We start from the raw sequence: 21,563 nt of genomic DNA, 5'->3' as shown, positions 1-21,563 counted from the left end.
TATACTTACAAAGAACAAAATGGAGTCGGTACCTGGAGGGAAGAAGGTATACCAATGGTGGTCCTGTTTTTTTTATGCAAAGGGTATTTTAGGGTGTTAAGAATGAGTATTTATATTGATGAGAAACAGGTGCACTGCACGTGCATAATTTAGCCACGCGGACACGTTGTTGAGTCAACTAATTTTAAATGGACGGAATTCCTAACGAGGGGAAATTTTGCTAATATTATTTCTGTAAGGGAGGTAACTCAAATTATAATCTTCGTCTTGGGAGGTAATGCCCCTTTTGGAGTTATCCCATTTTGGATTTGGAATGGAAAGGATGATTATGACCCGAGTCAGACTTGTCTCACTTTAAATAACAAACTTGAAATAGCTCATGGCTCAACTTGAAACTGAGGGAGTATTTGACTCGGAGTGAGTTTACGTCCTCAAACACGCCCTTCAATAAAAAGTTGGCCGTTTCGAAAAGAAAACCCTAGTTGGCTGAGGTCCAAAAGCGGCGCTTGTTAGGGTTTCTTCGCCCCTTTCATACCTATAAATTAGTCATCTTCACGTATTCCCTTATTATTTACCTTCTCCTCGAACAAAAAAGAAAGAAAGGTTTTTTTTTCTTCTGTTTTTTCTCTTTAATTTTTTTAATCGTTTGATTGTTTTGGGTTTTCATTGATTTTAGGAGGAAGAAGAATCCAAGTGATGAAAGAATAACTGCAACAATATGAATTGGAATTAAGATTCCGTGATTCTTAGTATTTAAGTCTCTGATGGTTCTTCCTTTTTATTTTCATCTAAAACAATTTTATTCAATTTTAATTTTTTATGATTTTTTTTCTTTAATCAATGGTCTGAGGTTGAGATGATGAACAATGTATTGGTCCGTGTTTCTGAACAAACAATGTCGATAAACCTTAACCACTTCTGATCTTCCTCAGATCTGAATTTTTTGAACACCAAGAACAATTATTGTTAGATTTGATTAAGAATTTTTTGAATTTGCAAGTGATGATAAAACAGACAGGGACATCAGAAATCCTTTCAAGGATAATAATATGTTGACACGTCTTGGGAATCTCTCTGATGCATCTTCATAAAATTTCATATAAGAAGCTTCAATTTGGTTTTGCAGTTTATTAGGGTTTATTGTTTTTTTTCTTTTGTTCTTTGATTGGTGTCAATGATGGTATTAAATATACTATGAGTTAACAGCTATGAACACAACCTAAAACTGAGACACAATCGCTATTTTTTTTAGCCTATTTATGATCTATGATTGAGATAGAAGCAGTGCCAATGATGCATTATATACATGTAAATATCAGATTATATGATGATGATTTGTTTGTTAATTGTCACTACCGCTGAGGCAATTATCTTGATCTCAATCAAATTTATTACGTAAATGCAGACTCTATCTGCCCTAGTCATCTACATAACTACATCTTGTGGACTGTCCAGTAAGTGGGTATGTATTCTCAAACTGCAGTCAGGTCTGCTTTCAATCTATATTGGTGGGTTTAGTTTCATCCCATTTGGTGTAGAAAAGAAATGGAGCTGATTGAAATCCTTCAGTGTGTTATACCTTGGGCACTCTAAGAGGTCTGACTTTCCATTGGTATGTAGTTTGCGCATGTAGGTAGTTTCATCTGCTTGTTTGCGCATATAGTGTACCTTGGGCATGCTCAGAAGTCTCACATATTGGGGTGGTGCAATTAGTCACGTCTGCCTGTTTGCTTATACAGTGTACAAAAGAATTTCAATCTTCACGGATAGCTGCAATCTATGTTGGTTGCAAGTTTATTCTTTGTCTTGTGTTTTATTTTTATTAGGTCCTGTTGCTGAAGACATGTTCTGTTGCCAAGCATCAATCAATGGTCCTCCAGACAGTCTATACTACTATTCCTGAAACAAATTCCTCTGGCTGTTTCATCTCGGATACCATACTACCAGGGAATTTTTTTCAGGATCAGTAGAAAATATGCCACCATTAATTAAAAGTAGACATCGCAGGAAGTAACAATGCTTGGATTGAAGCATTAGTACAAACCACTTTTCCACTAAAACTTTTTGGACTAGACTCCGCATTACTAGAAACGTTTTGGACTGTACTTTAGCCTTTAGGTGCTTTCACAACTACTTTGCTAAGATTTAAGATTCAAGTGGACAGGAAATTATGTATTCCAAAAGGATGTTTCAAGTTCAAATGTAAATGTCCTAAAGGATGTTTCTTAAGTTCAAATGGAAATGTCCTCGGGATTTAAACGAGTCTTGCCAATTATGTGATTATAAGAAAGATCAAGTAATATTATATTTTTCAAATCAAAGAAAAAATTGGAACATTCTACAATATTATATATGCAGACTATCACATATACCTTCAAATGAAGGCATTTCCATGTGGTACATCCCTCTGTTATGTGCTAGACTGCTTTGAAAACTTAAAGCTACACAAATTTGGTACCTCCTCAATACATGGAAACACCAAGTTTCTAAGGTCTTTTTAGGATCTAAAATGGATCCAAATGTATCAACACTGTCAGAGTTGAACACTTCCCTAGACCAAACCTTGAAGAAGTGGACTTCTACCTTTGGCTGAGCACATTAGCTTCTTCTTGTGCAACGGCCTAATCTTACTCTCCAAAGACCAAACGTTTTCCTGTGCCTTCTTCAACTCATCCTTTGCAGCTTGGCCTTCTCCAGAAATTCAGTGTCAAGATTCCCTTACCCATCCTGAAATCGCTCTCGAAGCCAACTGACATTGAATTCAGTTTCTCTGCCATTGATATCTTATTTCCCCACAATTCAATCTTTGCATACGACACCTCAGAGAAATGACAGTTGCGCATATCCATAATGGAAGCCATTATGTCAGTAACTAGTGCAGCCTGCGTAGCATACAAGTTCTTCATAACTTGGTTTGTAGCAATATGCCCATATCTTAACCATATCTGCCTATACAAAGGCGCTTGAGTTTTCAGAACAGAAAAGCCTCCGATGTCTTCATATTGCTCATCAAGAACCCTTGGTAATGTTCCCCTTGTTGAAAATGTTGACCTTGTTGAAAATGTTGACCAGCAGTTGGATAATTGGGCAAGGGACTTCTGCTTGCAGATCTTCAGTGTTATCTGAACGCAAGCCAATTAACTCAGCCGCTTCCTGCTGCATAACATAATAATATGTTAAATTCCGATGCACTAAAATCAGACATAGAATAAAATATGATCAGGATATCGAAGGCTGAAGATAATTGCAGTGATATGGTGAACTGACACAGAGAATCTGATTCAATAAGAAATGTTATAGACACTAAAAAAGACATAAAGGAGACAGAAAAATTAATAGAAGAAAGACAAGGACAGAAAGAGTCACGATTTGGCATCATGTCAAAGTGCCAGGTAGAGAAGAGGTCAAAGTTGTGGACAAAGAGATGACACTTGGTTGATCAAAGTACTGAGAAAGTTTGACGAGGAATTTCAGAAAAAGTTAAAAAGAAAGAAAAGAAGGTAAGGAATGATCAATTGTGGAGTTGTACGAAAAACTAATGAGGAGATTATGGAGAAACACACATGACGAAATCATTCATACATGAAAATAATATGGTCAACCACATGTTACAAACTACCTGATTGGTTGGATAAGCTCTTTCCCAGGAACCTTCAGAGTGCTCTAAGCCAAGGTGATGCTCCCAAGCTCCATAAATATCTCTTCCCTACAGAGAAAAAAGATGCTTTATCAACTCAGGCCAACACAAATGGTAACGGATTGGGGGTGGGGGTGGGGGAGGGGGGGAAGAACAAAGAAAAAAAAAAGAGAACACACCTCAAAACAGCTGGACACTACGTCTGAGTCCTGAAGGTACTGTGCTCGACCCAATGACGAAAATGCAAACTTCCACTGGTGAAAATTAAAGCAGATTTCAATACATGAAAGTGTCAGTTGATAACCTGATATAACTCCACATTGTCTCACAAATTAGTGTGCAAAGTCATTACTCTTTAGCAATAAAATGGTTTCTAAACAACGAAAAGAACCACGTCTAAGAACATACCTTAGCGAATTCCTTGCCAGGAACCTGCAGTTTCTTCTGTATGCGCAATTTGAACTGACCAAAAGTCTCTCCTTGATGGATGATCAAGAAAAATGGTTCTCCAAAATTCTTTACCTGCTGTAGAACCAAACATGAACGACATTCAAACACTCTTGTATACTTTGCAGTTCACATAGAGTGTAATGGACTGCTACTAAAATTACAAGGTACCATTTGGCTTTGAGATGCATCTATTGTGTAGTGATATACATGAATCAAGCGTTCCTGAGGACCCAAGTTCTTCTCTTCCTCTGGAATCTGAAAGATGAATAAGAAACAAACCATTATAAAGATACAAATATAATGTTAGTCTCCATAATAAGGTGCGCTACTTGAGAAAATTATCAGACAATGGAATAGCAACTCGATAAACTAATTAGCTTACCTCCTCTGCACGTAGCGTCCAGAATTTATCATCAACGTTCTCAATCTTTTCACTAAGCGAAAAAATCTGTATCATATGCATCCAGTATCATTAGTAAAAGTTCATAAAACACAGAAAATGATCTTGTATGACTCATCCTTGAGACATTAAATTGGGCCTCAACTGCACCACTAGGGAACCTACAACAATCATCATTGTCTGGAAGACAGCATGCAACTTTAAAAGTCTCTTTACTTCGAAAACATCTGCAGAGTCTCATAACAGTTGCAATTGAACAACCTAAGTTTCAATAAGATTCTGTTTTAGTCTGACCACCAACAAGGATATTACTTCCATATTTGACACTAAATAATATAATGCTAGCCAAGTATAGGTACCTTTTAGCATAGATCTAACTAGCACATGATAAACACATTACCTTATAAATCTTGTGGTAGAGAACTTCCAGCAAACGAAAGTTCCACCTCAGGATGAGACAGCTCAACCTTCAGAAAATTTAACAGGGAAACAAATTTGTATAAGAGCATATTATTGGGTATATTCTGCAACCCAAAAGGTAGTTTTGTAGGCAGAAAGAAACTTCTTTCCGCTAACAAGTACAGTGAGACAATGTTTTAACTTTTAACTGAACAGTAAGTTACCATTGTCTTCAGTTTGTTAATCAGATCACCTACTGTGCTTTGTTTCGGAAGACTAATACTATAAACGACCATCTGCAAACAAACCAAATCAATTGCTACTAATATCATAGTCTGCACATGATTCATCATAGAGATTATGAATGTGATAACGCTTACTCACATCTTCTTTACTTCCATGATGAAAAACAACCTTTAGAGTTTTCAAACCTCGCAACTCTGGTAGAGGGATGTCCAAGACTTTGTAATACAAAATATCAGATGTCTGTTGATAAGATTGAGAAATGTTTCAGCCAGCCATTAAAAATAAATATTAGTCATTATTCTTATATAAACAAGCTTCGGAAAAGCTAGGTCAGGATAAGGAACTACCTGATTGTAGTGAATCAACATGTCAGACAAGTGGTCAACACCTTGGTACTCAATAGCTTGGGGTTTAGGTTGCTGAGAATAACAGTCATGGGGAGTAAGTCTGATCTTGGTTGGGTCATCCAAACCAATATGGCAAGCAACATTTTTGGTGACATCATCGTACGTTAATGCCTTCGACCTGGATAATTAAAGAAAAGGGGAAATGTAACTCAAATAAATGAATCACAAAACTCTTTTTGGATCTGGAAGAACTTACAGCTCTAAACAAAAATCATCTTCCTTCGGTTTCTCCAGAGATCGGAAATGCACAACCTATCACAGTAAAATAGAAAAAAACTTTTAAAATAGGTTATGAATACACTAAAGGTCATCCAACTGAGCAAATTTCCTGTCACCAATTCTTTGTTTAATCCAAACACTGATGATATGAGAATGTGTTTCACAAATACCTGACGGTTATGAACATATTCCAAAAAAGAAGGAACATCAGGATAGCGACATAGTGTCAAACTATCAGCTGAAGCGGGTTTCTGGAAGCAAATAATGTCCCCATCTTCAAGCTGAAATGGGGCAAAAAAAAAAAAAAAGGTAGAAGAAGAAAGACATCTAAGTAAGCAAAATTGAACAACAAAAAATGATCAAACAATAACAACCCAACAGGCAGATTATGCACTTCATCTACATTACCTGGCTAGCACGGAATGTGAGCTTCTTGTCTATGTGCTCACACATAACTGTGGGCTCAAACTTTATTTCCTGGCATCAGAAGATGAGCCCTGATCAGATGCTTGCATTAATGAATATTTAAAGCTTCAATTTCTGGTTAGAAGAGTACTGAACAATAAACTAAGTACACAAACAGGTTATCGAGTAAATCCAAATATCAAAGAAAGCCAAACCTCATAAAGTTCGATTTCTTCATTTGGAGAGAACCCAGCCATCTCATTAAGCTTTTTAAGAATTTCCGAAGGCTTACCACTAACCTTCACAAAAAGTCTCCCCGCATACCTGATATATATATCATATGAGTGTCTAAAAACTCGAAGGACAGCCGAATGAAAAATATGACAACTAAAAACTCAATCCATACTGAAGTTCTTCTTTTTCAGCATCATAAAGCTTGAAAAAGAGAAGAATATCTTCTTTTGTCCTATCAGGAGGAGGAATGGGATGTAATTCCTGTTGAGTAGTACATATGTCAACACACAGAACAAGAGAATCCAAAGATCCAAACCAGATTGATGTGTTATCACACGAACATAGGAGGACAACACAAACTATACTAAATAGTCGAGAGACAGAGTTCTTGCATACAAAAATTACCGGCGCAGGCTCTATTTCCAAGAACTTTAGTTCCGCATTGTGAGCCTTATTTGAAACTTCTCTCAACTGTCCAACCTACAATCCAAAAATGAAACATGATCAGCCGTGCGCTGTTTTTTCCCCCATGTTTCGTCTCACTCGAATATTGCAGATTAGAAGATCCAGAATCTAGTCTTATGAATTCAGTTGACGGTTCTGTGTGTGCATTTATAAAAACTACAAAATGATAAGTGACTCATGAGTGATGAGAAACTCAAAGAGGAAGTGTGATAGTACTTCAGCAAATGGAAAAACATGGTGCATGGTGAAACATTCATGGCTAAGTAATTACAGCTTGTGTCTCCTCTTGAAGCGTTAAAGGTCGGTGTGGACGATAAGTATGATTTTGACGCTTTGCCCATAGCCAAAACCGCTGAAATTGCACAGGTACACCAAACTCTTTAGCAACCTCCTCCTGCAATCAACTTCAAGTAAGAAAACAGCTGTATCCCAGAAGAAAAACCAACTATGAAGCCAGCTGTAATTATTTTTATTTTGAAAACTTTACAATTAAACATAAGTTTCAGAACACTGACGAATAATGAACACAATAAAAAGATACCTTGAAGAGGTTAAAAGGCATTTGTTTCTGGATACGAAAACTGCGAACTTTGTTGTGATTAACAAGATCGAAATAGATATCCCTCGCAATCTGTTCAAAAAGGTCCGCATTTCGAACAACCTAAAAGCAACCACACTGAATGAGTTACTATTGTGAGATAAAATTAGACACTGATAACAAGGGAAGGGTGAGGGCAAGTACCTTTATAATAGTATACAGATGAGCCTCTGCTTTTTTCTTCTTCTTATGCTCCAATTCTTCTTGTTCTTTCTTCAACCTAATCTGTTAGATTATAGTGCAAGTCAGTATTAACTCTCCAAGAGACCACAGAAAGTACATAGTACGAGCATCTCACCCTCAGGTGTTCAGCGATGTCTTTCTCATCCACGTTACAGAAAATTTTATCTTTATCACTTTCACGAATATAGACAAGCATATATGCATTTGAATATTTTGTAAACTTGAACGGCTTATTATTGAACCCCGGATTTGTCTCAGGCGACTGCAAGGTAAAGTGCAAAGAGAAGAATGTACCAGTTAGGATGAAACTTTTAAGTAAATAATCATATGGTCCTGATATGGACAATGAAAATGGTAAAGATGATAATAACTTTTTTTTTTGATGCAATAGAGATAAAGATAATAACACTATTTTAGCAATAACAGAAAAACAATAATCAGAGCACTTGATTGCTGAAGATCACCTCCTCCTCCTGCCCACTGTATTGCTCCTCTAATGCCCGTTTGAAATCTTCTTGTGTTACCCGCTCATCATCAAATTTAAACCTGATAAACACAAATTCTTTAATTACCATGCCAAACACTGATTTAAACAACTTTCTATTGGCAGGATAACTCTTCTTATGATTTTGTAACACATACCATTGCTCTGAGAGTGTTGGTCTTATAAAAGCATAGTAGCGTCCACTATGTACCTCACCACTGTGAACCAAAACACTACAGCAAAGGAAACAGGAGTAAGATGTTATAAAAAAGATGCACTAATATGCATGACCTCCAATGAGAACAAGTTTCAAAGAAAAAATAAGAGAAGACTAATCTTAATGTTGGCAAACAGAGGCTTGTGAATTCAATTATATAATTCTTCTAACAAATGCTAACGTATTACCAGATGAAAGCATGCCCATCTATCTTCGACACACTACTATTCATGCATAACCGGTTTTCATAAGCTCTTACCCATCTATCTCTCATAAGCACTTACCCATTATTTGAATACAACATTATTACTATAGTACAAAACAAAGGTTCCCACTCAGATTACTATTTCTTGCCAATAGTTTCTTTTAACCATTATGATAGTAAGCTTAAAAGGCTGGACAAAGCACATTGTTTATCAGATTCATATGTACACCGCCATCGCCTAATTAACATTCACATAGCAATATATGATCGAGAAGCTAGAACAAGATATCTGCTTCAAGATTCAAAACTTCTTTTGCACAAACTACAGTTCCCAGTTTATGACGTTGATTCTCAATTGGGAAATAGTAAAACCAAGAACTAGCCTAAAGAGCGAATTGCTAGCAACTCAGAAATCTCAGAACTCATGCACTACAAAAAGCTCATGTACATTTAAGCAGAAGCAAGATAGTCAATAATTGCGTCAACTTTGAAACCATTAGCGAGTTCATACCCATGAAGTGTGTAAAGATTGCGAACTCTTCTACCAGCCTCTGGTGATAAGTATTTGCCATCCTCCCTGTCAAGATCAAGTTGCAGGGGGATTTTATACCGATCATTTATCTGTACAGGAAAGCACCAGTAATTATTTGTTAATTAACAGCGAAAAAATTCCACTTTCTTTTTTTATACTAATCTTGAAGCAAGAACTTTGGGAAACAGAAAAAGTAAAGACGCCTTGATATGTACCAGTACAATTACAACATACAAACTAACTAACCTTTACCATAGTGTCCCGCATAAAGTCATATTCAAATCTTTTCAGCTGGAGTTGGAGAACAGGTGGGAAGTCAAGGAAAAGGACACCCTTCTTTGCATCCTGTAATAAGAAATAAATTAACACTCTACTTCACTGTCTCCAAAGAGAAGCGCCTCCATAAAAAACTTTGGCTGAAGTTGGATATTGAGATGATATGAAACAGATAGATAAATACTAACTCATCCACAAGAGGACCGTGAAGGTTGAATCATAAATAAATGCATCACAAGACCACATCATACACATTGCTACTTGCTTACAGTTGGTTAAAAGCTATAAAAATAGCAAAATTTCTACGCAAACGAAAATTTTGGAACATCTGAAGAAGGATTTCTTTTTCTTTAAACTCCGTCTGTGTAGTTTGTACACAACCTGTCCCAAGCTAGGATAAAGGATGAGGTTCGTGATAGGCTTGGCGAGCCAGCGGTAGACCAAAAGAGGGAGAGAGCAGTACTAAGTTGGGTGACCGCTTGGGAAGTCCTCGTATTTACCTTTTTTGGTTGAAAATAAGCCATTCCTTATGAAAGGGAGAGAATACTACTAAGTTGGGTGACTGCTTGGGGAGTCCTCGTGTTTCCTTTCTAGCATACCCCAACTTGTTTGGGACTTGAGGCTTAATAGAAGAAGAAGAAGAATACATAATAAAGAAACCCATACTTCTTTAACAACATGCCCTTGCATCATCACACTGGTGGACCAGCTCGAGTTTGGTACATTTCATGCGACTAACCTGTAAACCATGTTTATCAGCATGATACTTGTTATCACCTTCAAGACGCTCCACTTCCAATCGGTGCTAACGTGACAAATACCCCACTAAGAAATCAATATATCCAGCCTTTTCAAAATCTTATATCCAAGTCAATGTTTGCTAAAAATCTCAGAGATAAATACATCTGTTTATTTGTAATACCGAATCACAACATATAGTTGCATCAACCTCCAAACTTTCCATGTAATGATATTTGCTATAAAGATAGACAAGACACAAGCATAACCAACAATGAGAATACCTTTTCTCACCGTGTACTTGTCATGGATTTGACTGACGATTGCCAAACTGAACTGTGCATACCTACTCCACCCGTATGGCAAATTAACTGAGTCCGCGACATCAAGGTACATTGATAAATGATCTACATTGTTTCCCTTGGGATAAATCAGCAAACGCCTGATGACAGTAATGCAAATTCAAAGAATTGAGCAAAAACAACAAAATTCAGAAAAGAGTAAAAAACAGAAAATCAAATCAAAAAACCGAAAGTGGACTTACCATTTATAAGTACCAACAGTGAAAGCATCAGAATAATGGTTTTTAGTGTTCAACCTAGAAAAATTCTCAATCGTCCAGGTATATCTCCAACATGCAGGATTCCCAACTGGCTGATTTTTCACTGTACTAAGGGTTTCTGCCGGTTCGACTGTAAAAAACAAATAACATAGACCCTAAGCATCAGTAAAATTCACTTTACCGCCATAAAACATTAAAAATTTCTAAACCCTACAATAAAATTACCAGATCGAACACTTAAACTACCAGAAAATGAAACCCTAAATTCTAAGACGCTGAAAAATTTGTCTTACCTTCCATACTGCAAATTCTGTAGAAATTAACAGGTGCAAAAAATGATCAGTCTACAACTAGGATCAAAGTTCAGCAAGAGATCAAATTAGCAGAAATTTACACGGAAATTTAACAAGAGCGTAATACATGGAAACCAAGCAAAGCTCTAAATGCAACTAATATCTCTGAAGAATTAAGACTTTTTTGCATTTCTTCAATTAGTATTACTTAGTAGCGTGCATAAAGTTGGTGTGGGGGTGAGCCACTTGGCACTTTCCAACCTTCTCAGCAAATCTACTGCATCTTTACATTTATTTCACTCAACTTTATTACTACCTAACCAACCTATACTTTGAAGCAGAAATTATTTACTAGTAATTTACTATGAACAAATTACCGATAGTACTCAAAGTTACAACATACTAGTAAACAAGAGTGCATGTGCTTGCCTGCAGCAGAAAGAAATTTGAAACCCAAAAACCAGATGCACAAAAATTGTGGTTAGGATAGAATTATAGAAATATACTTTCTAGTATCATGAAATGAAAACAATTATGCAACACTCCAAGTGAGATGAGAAATTACTAAGAAACAACCATGTCTTCAGATGACGAATCTCGGCATAAAAAAAGTGATGGAGCTATACCAAAGATGGAGCACAGAAAGCTATTCAAACTGAGCTAACAAAAGCTGACAGCAAATCCTGTCACCAAGCTGTCTTGGTTGAAATTGCTAGATTAAAATGCCAGAAATTACCACACCTAAATCTTCAATGAAAACGTTATCACTTTGTCTTTGTGCTTTGTCACCAAGAGTTTGTGAATGTCATCTATCTAATGGTTTCAAGGAAGGCCGGCGCCAAAGTCTACCCTGAAATCGTTGTTTAATTACATTTTTCGTGATTTTCAGGGTTGTGTCTACAAATGAGGAGATAAGTCAGGTAGGATACAAAATTTAATTAGCAGTTTCCATTTATTAATCTTGTGTTACAGAAATATAAATATCAGAAGAGCGCAGTAACATGATGTATATGCTGCACATGTTGTATTGAAAAGAAAAATTAAATTGCTACAAAAAGAAAAACCAAGTGCCATCATGAGCAGCACAAACGAAAAATTAAAGATTACAAGGAATTATTCTTCTTCAATAACATCAAAGATTGCTTCGGTTTTGTTGCTGACAATTACTGCTTATAGTCTTCCAGTACCTTTTACTCTCGTGAGAGACCAAGTGTTTGCGAGATGCACAACTGATAAAAACCAATAATCTTCAGACACCATCAGGCCTAGAAATCTACATCTTGTGAACCACTTTTTTGCACTGTGTAAGAAGTGGGTATATATGCTCAAATGCATTATATGCATCACCTCTTTCCTTAGCCCCTGTAATAACTATTTTTCCTGAAACAAAGATAAGTATTGTAATCTCTGGCTGTTTCATCTTGAACACCATACGATTAGGGAAAACTTGAGGATCGTTGGAAAATCTGCCACCATTAGAAAATTGAAAGGCGTCGAGCTTAACAAGAAAGTTGACATCGCAGGAAGTAACAATGTTCTGAATCTTGAAGTTCTTGAATTTCGCAGGAAACCCAAGTTTCTGCACCATGCGAGCATACTTTCTTGCTGCTAATTTTGATTCTGCTTCAGTTTTGGCACCAGTACAAACAATTTTTCCACTTTCGAAAATCAGCCCAGTTGTCTTGGGGTATTTCAATCTTATAGTAACTGCTGAAAAACGTTTGGGATTATACTCTGCATTACGTGCTTTCATTGCTATTTCTTTAAGATTCAATTTGCAATCCAAGTTGACAGTCGACACGATGTTCTGTATCATAGGAACAATTCCAGAAGGATGATTGTTAGCATCAATCAATTCCATATCTTGATCCGCCATACCAATGATAAATTTAAAGCAACTTGTTTTAATATGTTAAGTTATTGAATTGAATACCAAAAGAAACTTGTAAACAGAAGATGGAGATGATTTTGGAGCTAGGGTTTTATCTCGTTGTAAAAAAAACAAACAAAGAAAGCAGAAGCCTTGTGCTAATATTTATGGGCAAGGAATTTAGGTACCAACCCCCGTGTAAGCGGTGTGGGACTAAGGTCCCAAGAAGGCAACTATCAAGTATTTAGAAGTACGTGGTTTCACATTTTCTCCGGGAGAAGGAATGCTGGGTTTTGGATGGGAGTATGGGACGCTTTCTAAATTGAAACACGGCGGTCTCTAAATGAACCCTGATTTTGGGCATACTGAAATCTTACTAGGCATACTGCATAAAAACAAAAAAGGTTGTGAAATAGCAAAATCAGATTACCCCTTAACCCAATTTTTTTAATGGCAAATCTGCCCTTTACATATTAGTGTTAGTAATATTGATTAGTGATTAAATATTTTGTTTAGTGATTAAGATAATTTTCAGAATTATAAAGGTTGTTTAGATGATTTTTTGGATCATGGTTCGGCGAAACAGGTTGAGGTTCGGCTCACATCTATGAGCCGTATCTACCAATTGATGAACGGTTCGGCTCACTGAATCTGTTTACTGCATGCGCCGAACCTATAATTTCCAATTCCAACCCTTTTGCTTGACACTAGTTCGGCTTATATGAAAGTTTCATAGTAAGCCGAACAACATCCTGAATAGCTCGGAAAAAAATAATTACTGGTTCGGCTTATATTTCGAAAATCGTATGAGCCGAACATCAATTTGTTATTTTTTGGGTTAAAATATTGTTATTGGTTCGGCACATATTGAGAATATCGTAATAGCCGAACCTCGTAAATGTGCTAGGTTCGGCACATATTATGATTATCGAATACGCCGAACCCCTATGCATCTCTATCTGTGACTAGGTTCGGCTTGAAATTTCATGAAATTTCATGCCGAACTGTTCATATACACTTACAGGAAGCTTTTGTGATGAACAGTTCGGCTAAAAACGCAACTCAATTTTGAGCCGAACCCAACACTCTAACCGTCATTTAATCGATGAAAAACAGCAAATAGGAGATTGGGTTTGTAAAGCTTGCTTTCTTATCCTCATTTCCGGAGTTGGAGATGCAGTTGGTTCAATTTCTGGTTCAATTGGTGGTTGATTTTCAGTTTCTACACCTTCATCTTCAATTGGTTCTTCTTCTTCAATTGATGGATTAGAAGACGATTTGGTTTGCCTAGTCCCTGCTTTTCTTTGTACGAGTCATTATGTGGTTGAGTTTAATCGACGATCAAATTTTTACGAATCGACAATTAATCACGATGATGAATTTTTTTTTCGCATGAGGGGGAAGAGTTCGGCTAGAGGAGGAGGAGGAAGAAGAAGAGATGGTAAGGGAAACTAATTTTGATTTTTTAGAAAACTGATTTTAGATTTTTGTATTAAGGGTATATAGGTAATTGAACTACCCATAGGATACCCCTTATAAGGTCACCCAAGATGGGACTATTGTTTTGTATGCCTAGAAAGATTTAGGTATGCTCAAAATCAGGGAAAAGGAAATGTAAGTTCTGCCAAGAAGTTATTTATTTGTTGCACCTTATGGACAACGCAGTACTTACCCATGGGCCATGGCCCATGACATACTTCAAAATTCAGTACAAAACACTAAACAGTGTCAGAATTGAGATTCACTGCAAGTGCTGGTCTCATGAACACAAATGTTTGATGCTCAAAGGGTAAGGGAAAATTTTGTTAATCGGTAGCTATTCACCCTTTTGATCTCTAGGTTAATGATGACTCAATGGTATACAAACTTGTTGTTTGGACGCCTTTTTATCATTTTGGATACCTTTTTTCTGAGCAGATTTTAAAATTTGATCGCGCCATCCTCGATCTTTTTCCCAAAATCGGGGAGAAAGATACATGTATCTTCACAATCCTTCGATATTACTCTTAACATATTGTAGTGGCATGAAACTACACACTACATCCGATGGAATATAGGGTGATTCCACACAACATGAAGAAACATAAACAAATATAGATACAAGGATTTACGTGGTTCGGTATGATTACCTACGTCCACGGGGTGAAAGGATGTATATTATTATTATTCTTCTTTGGTTACAAGTTGTACTCTCTCTCTCTAGTGGTGATGTTCTCTCAACTCAAGTAGGATGCCTTGTTTTCTCTCCCTTTCCGACCTATCTTTCTCTCTCGACTAGCCCTTATATTTATAGGCCAAAGTCGACATACAACAGAATTACAATGTTGGTCACATTACATCACTTTAGCTGTCCTCTATCGGACCTTCACTGATCGCCCAACTTCCTGGTTTGACCGATAGTTCTTCACCCGAGGCCGAGTCTGTATCGCCTGGTTAGAACGATGTCACCCTTCTTTCTTCTCGTTCCTTTGTTTGACCATCTTCCTTCGTCTGACCGAGTGCTTTCTGATTGTTCGCCCGACCTGTCAGAGGATAAGGGTCACATCATATCCGACACCTATTGGGCCATCACGTACGACCCACGTGATACCTCTCTCTTTGCGCCATTTGGTTCTATCTTGTGCTTCGCCGCTCTTTTTTCTTTGGTGTATCATAGCTTAGGATCTTGCCACCTAGCCCTGTGGATTATCTACACCTACATTTATGCCCCTTCTTTCGCTTGTGTGCTTGGCACGAGGGAAAAAAAATCGTTCCATCTTCCCACGTCCTTGAGCATGCCGAGAATTCCTCCATGCAGTTCCCCACTAAACATCCCTTTATGACTTGTAACCGCTGCTGTGGGTCAAGACACTTCATCCTATAAATATCTCCCTTTATGTTCTCTTTCCTCTATTCGCCATTTTCAGAGAAACGAAGTGCTGTTCATCTTTCTTCTCTTCCTCCCTTTGTTGCCGACGCCATTAATTCCGGTGACTCTCTTCTCTTTTCAATCTTCGTCTTTGTTGTTTCTGTTGGTGAGATTCGCGACAGTTGTGGTTAGTTCTTGCTTTTTCTTTTCTCTTCATCAGAGCTTGTATCTCCATGTTCGTTTTCTTGCCATGGCTTCTTCTTCTTCGTCAATGACGGAAAAAAGGTGCGTGAGTGATACCTTCTCCGAGGGCGATGTCGTTTCTCTCGATTCCCTGTTTTGGATTGAGAGTCCATCCCATCACGATTATCGTGCTATAAATTCCCTTTTCCCTGATGAATCTCCTTCTTTTTTCATGTAGGTCTGATAAGAGAGTCTCAAAAGACTTGTCTGATGATGAGTTTATTGAACAGTTGAAGGAAGAATTTGGCCTTCAAAACTACGAGGTGTCCCTGGTCTCGGGCCATACGGGTGTATTGAGAAAGTCCGATGTCGACATATATGATCAGTCATCCGAGGCGGTTATCGTTACTCGTGGGCAATTAGATCTCGGCCTTCGCTTTCCTTTGTATAACCCTACTAGCCCTTTCTACTATGAGGTGTTGTCGCAGCTTCGTCCGCCTCGGGCCTTGAGCCAGTGGAATGACAACACTTTCCGTATGATGAATGGGTGGAGAGACCGGGGCGAGGGTCATGGATCTACGGCCGATTGGTCGACCTACAGGCCCTAGGATGCTCCCAAATATATTGTCGCCAATTTCCTTGTGAACTATCGGAGTGGGACATCCGCCAATGGTGACCTTGCTGGTTTTGCTGCCATCCCTCATCGCCTGAAGTCTATGCCCGATGGTGCTGAACGATTGATGCTGGATGCTGATCCTCTAGGGAGAGGTTCCAACGAGCGTGCTCGCCATACTAATGACCCATACTTGGATCGGGTTCCATTACTTGTTTGCGGCCAGATTTTGCATGGTAGCTTCCCTCCTCCTCAGTTTCCTGCGGAGCCTTACTTATTCTGGGTGATTAATGATGACAGGGTATGTTGTTTTCTTTCCATTTTCTTCGATTCCTACTGTGTCGGCTCAGCGTATTGATTACTTTCTTGTCGTAGGTTAAGCCTCAGGGAGAGCCTACCAAATCAGCTTCTATTTCCAAGAAGAGGAGCGCTGGCACAAGGTTCGAGGAAGACCATGGAAAGGTAACAAACATATAACTTTTAATCTAAGTACATGTAATTGCCCCTGTTTTTTGCCTTCACGTGTTCTGACGCTGAACCTTGTGCAGAAAATCCCTAGGCGCGAGTATGAAGATGTTGGAGGGTCCGATACTGTTGGTGGTGAAGATTTGGTTCCAAGGCGTAATCCTCCTCGTGGGAAAGTGGCGGCGAAGGGAGTGATGCTGAAAAGTTCAGACATCGTGATCGACATCCCCGATCAAGATGATGAGGACGATATATTCGGGGATGAGAAGCTGTTTGATGAGGATGGTGGTGGGCAGAAAGAAGGGGAGATTCCCTTGGAGACTACTATTGTGACTCCTACCGTGCAGCCTGGGGCTCAGGGGCCGACCGAAACATCGCTCCAAAAGCGGACCCCAATGGATGTTGGTTCTTCCTCAAGTGTTCACACATATTTTACCATATCGAGCCCTCTGTGTGATTCTCTTGGCGCATTACACTCGGAGGAGTTCGACTCCTATACTGATGAGCAGATGATTGCTGTCGTGCCCATGTATCCTGACATTGCGCCGATCTTTGATAATCTGGTAAGTGGTTTGTCTGACCTCTTCGTTTTGATGTTTTCGGGCCTTACTAATCTAGTCTTGGATGAAATTTGTAGGCGTTGAATCGATCGAGGTTGGAGGCTACACTCCGCCGACAAGAGATTAGGAAGTTGGAGGCTGCTCTTCAGCAGGAGAAGGAACGATCTCGTGACCTGGAGATCAAACTCGCCGATGCTCAAGGTATATTGTTTACATAGTTGTGTTTATTGAGTTCTTCATACCAATATCCTGAGTCAATTATTGTTCTTCTATCCGAAATATCTAGTATAGATCTAGACGCTTATTCGGAGTATAGGCTTATGAAGAGAAAATGGGATATCGAGAAAGATCTTGTGGAGAATCTTCGACAATGAATTTTCAATAAGGATGGGAATATAGACCGACATGAGGCCGATATCCAACAACTTCAAGAGGAATTGGACAGATATCGCCTGTTTGAGTATGTCCCCGAGGAGATAGATAACTTGCGGGCTCGCTTGGGGATGTTTCAGAGACTTGCTGGTGATAAGACGTTACTAGCCGATAATCTGGAGAGTCAAAATGGTTCCCTTAGGCTTCAAAATCGAGATCTTCATGAAGATCGGCGACGAATTTTGAGGGAAAAGGCTGTGGCCGAACAGTCCAACCGAGATCTTCTTGAAAGGACCAAGGGCTTCGATAAGATGTCCAGTGACCTAGAGTAGACCCAAGCCCAGTTATCGATGCTACAATTGTCCTATAATCGTCAGAGGTCTGAGTGGAGCGATCACAAGAAATATTTCCCCTCGAATGAATTCAATGAACAATACTATAATGAGTTAACTTTGAAGCTTTCTAAGGCCGAGGATGAGTTGTCCAAGTCCGTGGAGTCGTTAGAATCTGTGTTGTCAACCCTATCAGGTCTCTGGGGTGTATGCTGGGGTGTCCTTAGATCGAGTTAATTTGTTGTTTTTATTCTGCATTCTGCTATACTCCTTGTCTAACATGCTTGTGATTCTCTGTTATAGCCGAGCAGGGTCGTGTTAAGGATCTGGAACGAGATGTGTACAACCTCGGGCAAGAGGTGAAGCAGTGGAAGAAGGCTGAAGGTGAGACGAAGGTTAAGCTCCAAGCCGCCGAGTCGAGGTCTGAGCAGCTTTCTCAGTATATTGTGGACGAGAGAAACGCTCATCAGTGCGAGCTAGCTGAGGCGATTAAGGCCGGTGTGAACGAGTACATCGCGCAAAAGCGCCGCAAGGTTGCTCAGAGGAAGGGAGGGGCCGGTGCTGTTCCACCCAGGAGTTGATCACGCCTTTTGTAGTGATGCGCCACTAATTTGCCCTTTGTTGCGGGTTGTAATTCGTTTGAACACTTGTCCCATGCTTCTTTGAACAACTTCTTTTAAATGGGGTGCTGCGTCGCCAAGCTTGTTTTTTCTTTTCTATTTTCCTTGACAATTTCCACATTTTCCACTGTGTTGACAATTCTCTTGATAATTTCAACCTTATCTTGTTGTTTATGTTACACACCTGCATTTAATGTCACATGTATTGGTTATTAGTGCTTTTTCTGTCGAACACACTCAACAAGGAGGGTCATCGGGCCCGATGCCATGTCCCAGCCGAGGTATCTCATCACTATCTTTTAGATTCAGTGGAAGGGTTATAGTCGCCCTAGGTATAGGCCCGATAATCCCGAGTGGTTATCGACCAACCAACTCGGGCAAGTGGTCACGACCACCTGCGATGGGGGTAACCTTTCGGATGTAAGCCTATTTGTTTGATTGCAAATTTAATTGATAAATAGAGATATAACTCTTTGATATACTTTTCTTAAGATTGAGTCTGACTGTCTAGTTGATTCTCTTGAAAGTATATTGGAGTTAGTCGATACAGATTGTTGAGCGAAATATTGGGTGTGGTTGTTAGACCCCTGCTTTTTCAGTCGGGACTCAAAGATCCCAGTTGCTTGAAGTTCCCCTTTTATGGACATCCAAAGCATAGGTTGCTTTAGGTTTAAGCTAAGATAGCTTTGGAACCAAGGAAACAATATCCACCGTTAGATGAATCTGATTCACATAAACAAGATATACACTCTAGTTAGGTAAAACCATAACCGAACCGTGTACAAAGACTATGTTCAACATGGTTAACCGAAACTAGTCGGTTTGAACTTAAAAGCTTAATCTCTATTTTCATGAACACATAATACATTAATTCTGAGTCACAAACATGTGATCAAATAAGTCTAGTGTTTTAGAGAATTAATCAAATGTTAATTATCTCGTAGAAATAATTTAAACACGTACAACAACCACACCCAATATTTCGCTTAGCAATCTGTATGGAAAAACTCCAATAATATACTTTCTAGAGAATCAACTAGACAATCAGACTCAATCTAGATAAAAAGTATATCAAAGAGTTTATATCTCAATCTCTCGATTTGATATATACTCAAGCAAATAGAAATCTGCGAGTCTTTATCAAATACTAGAGAGATAACTTGGATGGTACCAAAGACCAATATCCAACTGTCAATCAATTTAAATCAACAACCAAAAGATCGGATATTCTAATTAATTGAACAATGCACAACCTGTGATATTTCAATTATATACAAAATATAATACGTAAAAGAAATAACACAGACACCAGAATTTTGTTAACGAGGAAATGCAGAAAACCCCCGGGACCTAGTCCAGATTGAACACACACTGTATTAAGCCGCTACAAACACTAGCCTACTCCAAATTAACACTAGTGTAAAATGGAAGTTAAACCACTGGCTATACAAGAGGTAATATCATCAAAAACGACTATGATCATCAGTTGTAATATATTAGTGGTTTTTTCCAAAACGACTGTGTCTCACAGAAGTTGATATCTTTAAAAATACTACTTTTGCTGACAGTCAATTTATAACACCGGCATTAACAGTGGTTTCTAAAGTTTTAAATTAGAAAATATAAAAGTTAATCGCCTGTTTCCAGAAGTAGTTTATATGGGTTGAATACTTTTTAAAAGTCTGATTCGTCTGAATCCCAGTCTGACTAGGCTTTCATCTGACTGGCTTGAAATTTGAAATTTATTACAATTTATAAAATCTGATTCACATTTCTGACTGGCATAAAATTTGAAATTCACTAAACTGAACTTTAATAGATGCTCATTTGAAACATTCACCATTCAATCCAAATTCAAAATATGTTTACAACAGTAACTCGATTTATATTAATCGAGTTGATAGTTAGGTAAAAAACCACGAAAAGTTTTACATGGGTACTGAATTCCCACCATTCTAAGTTATAATTACACTTGAGCATTCTGAACTCCAAAAAATATTACGAAACTTCTTTCTATTCAGTAAGTATTGGTCCAATTCACCTGTGTGCATTGAGGCTGCTGCTGATAAACACCTGCAGAAGGTCCTACCATTTCAACAGCTCCATCCATGGTTTGAGACTGCTGAAGCAGAGGGTGAACAGGTGCTCCTCCCATTGTCCGTGTTGGGTAATATATCCCAGCAAAGGCTGGATGCCCAGTTTGAGATGGAGCAAATGCTATGTGTTGTCCCTGAGGCAGGTTGTAGAAAGAACCATCCTGTATTCCAGAAATCTCTCTCCCTGGTGCAGGAACCCAGACAGCTGCACCACCTTCACTCTGCAAAAACAAGTGCAACTAAGTTATACAACAGCAGATCTGAAGGTCACTGACCAAAGTAATAGAATATGTAAAGCTTTCACAAATAATGAAATAAATGAATGAAAATGTTAATTACCAGTTAAAGGACCAGAAAGTAAGAAACTACATGGACATCTTTCTTTTCTTTGTTGTAACAAGTATACACAGACTCAAAAAATAACTTTAATCAAGGTAGCAGGTTGAAATCATATAAACAAGTATAAGTGCTGCAAGCATTCAAGCATTCAGTCGAGAGATATTACCTAATCTCCATCCAATACTCGTCGTCATCTAAAGATGTTGAAGAAAGAAGGTTGATTCATGGATGCATCAAACACATACGGATCTTCATAAGCATTCACCTTTAGGCCGAATCTCTTGGGAGATTCTAATACAAGATGCCAATGCTTTC

The 21,563-nt window shown here is 38.4% G+C and overlaps 1 protein-coding gene, 3 non-coding genes and 1 pseudogene across 4 annotated transcripts; 3 read left to right on the top strand and 2 right to left on the bottom strand.

Annotated features, from left to right (window-relative positions):
* Positions 1-686: 686 nt before the first annotated feature.
* LOC113314617 lies at positions 687-770 on the top strand. Its single transcript, XR_003342496.1, has one exon. It is a non-coding gene; the product is annotated as a small nucleolar RNA Z199 (small nucleolar RNA).
* Positions 771-992: 222 nt separating this feature from the next.
* On the top strand, positions 993-1,084 carry LOC113314639. The gene has a single exon (XR_003342521.1). It is a non-coding gene; the product is annotated as a small nucleolar RNA R44/J54/Z268 family (small nucleolar RNA).
* An 81-nt stretch (positions 1,085-1,165) lies between these two features.
* Positions 1,166-1,237, top strand: LOC113314634. Its single transcript, XR_003342515.1, has one exon. It is a non-coding gene; the product is annotated as a small nucleolar RNA Z267 (small nucleolar RNA).
* A 1,024-nt stretch (positions 1,238-2,261) lies between these two features.
* Positions 2,262-11,099, bottom strand: LOC113309802 (annotated as a pseudogene).
* An 865-nt stretch (positions 11,100-11,964) lies between these two features.
* On the bottom strand, positions 11,965-12,915 carry LOC113313801 (TATA-box-binding protein-like). The gene has a single exon (XM_026562583.1). The coding sequence runs from the start codon at positions 12,824-12,826 to the stop codon at positions 12,224-12,226; it is 603 nt and encodes a 200-aa protein (XP_026418368.1). The 5' UTR covers positions 12,827-12,915; the 3' UTR covers positions 11,965-12,223.
* Between the last annotated feature and the right edge of the window lie 8,648 nt (positions 12,916-21,563).

The sequence above is a fragment of the Papaver somniferum genome, chromosome 9 (assembly GCF_003573695.1).
Source record: "Papaver somniferum cultivar HN1 chromosome 9, ASM357369v1, whole genome shotgun sequence".
Classification (NCBI taxonomy): domain Eukaryota; kingdom Viridiplantae; phylum Streptophyta; class Magnoliopsida; order Ranunculales; family Papaveraceae; genus Papaver; species Papaver somniferum.
Note: the sequence above shows the minus strand (reverse complement) of the source record. Positions and strands in the feature narration are given on the sequence as shown.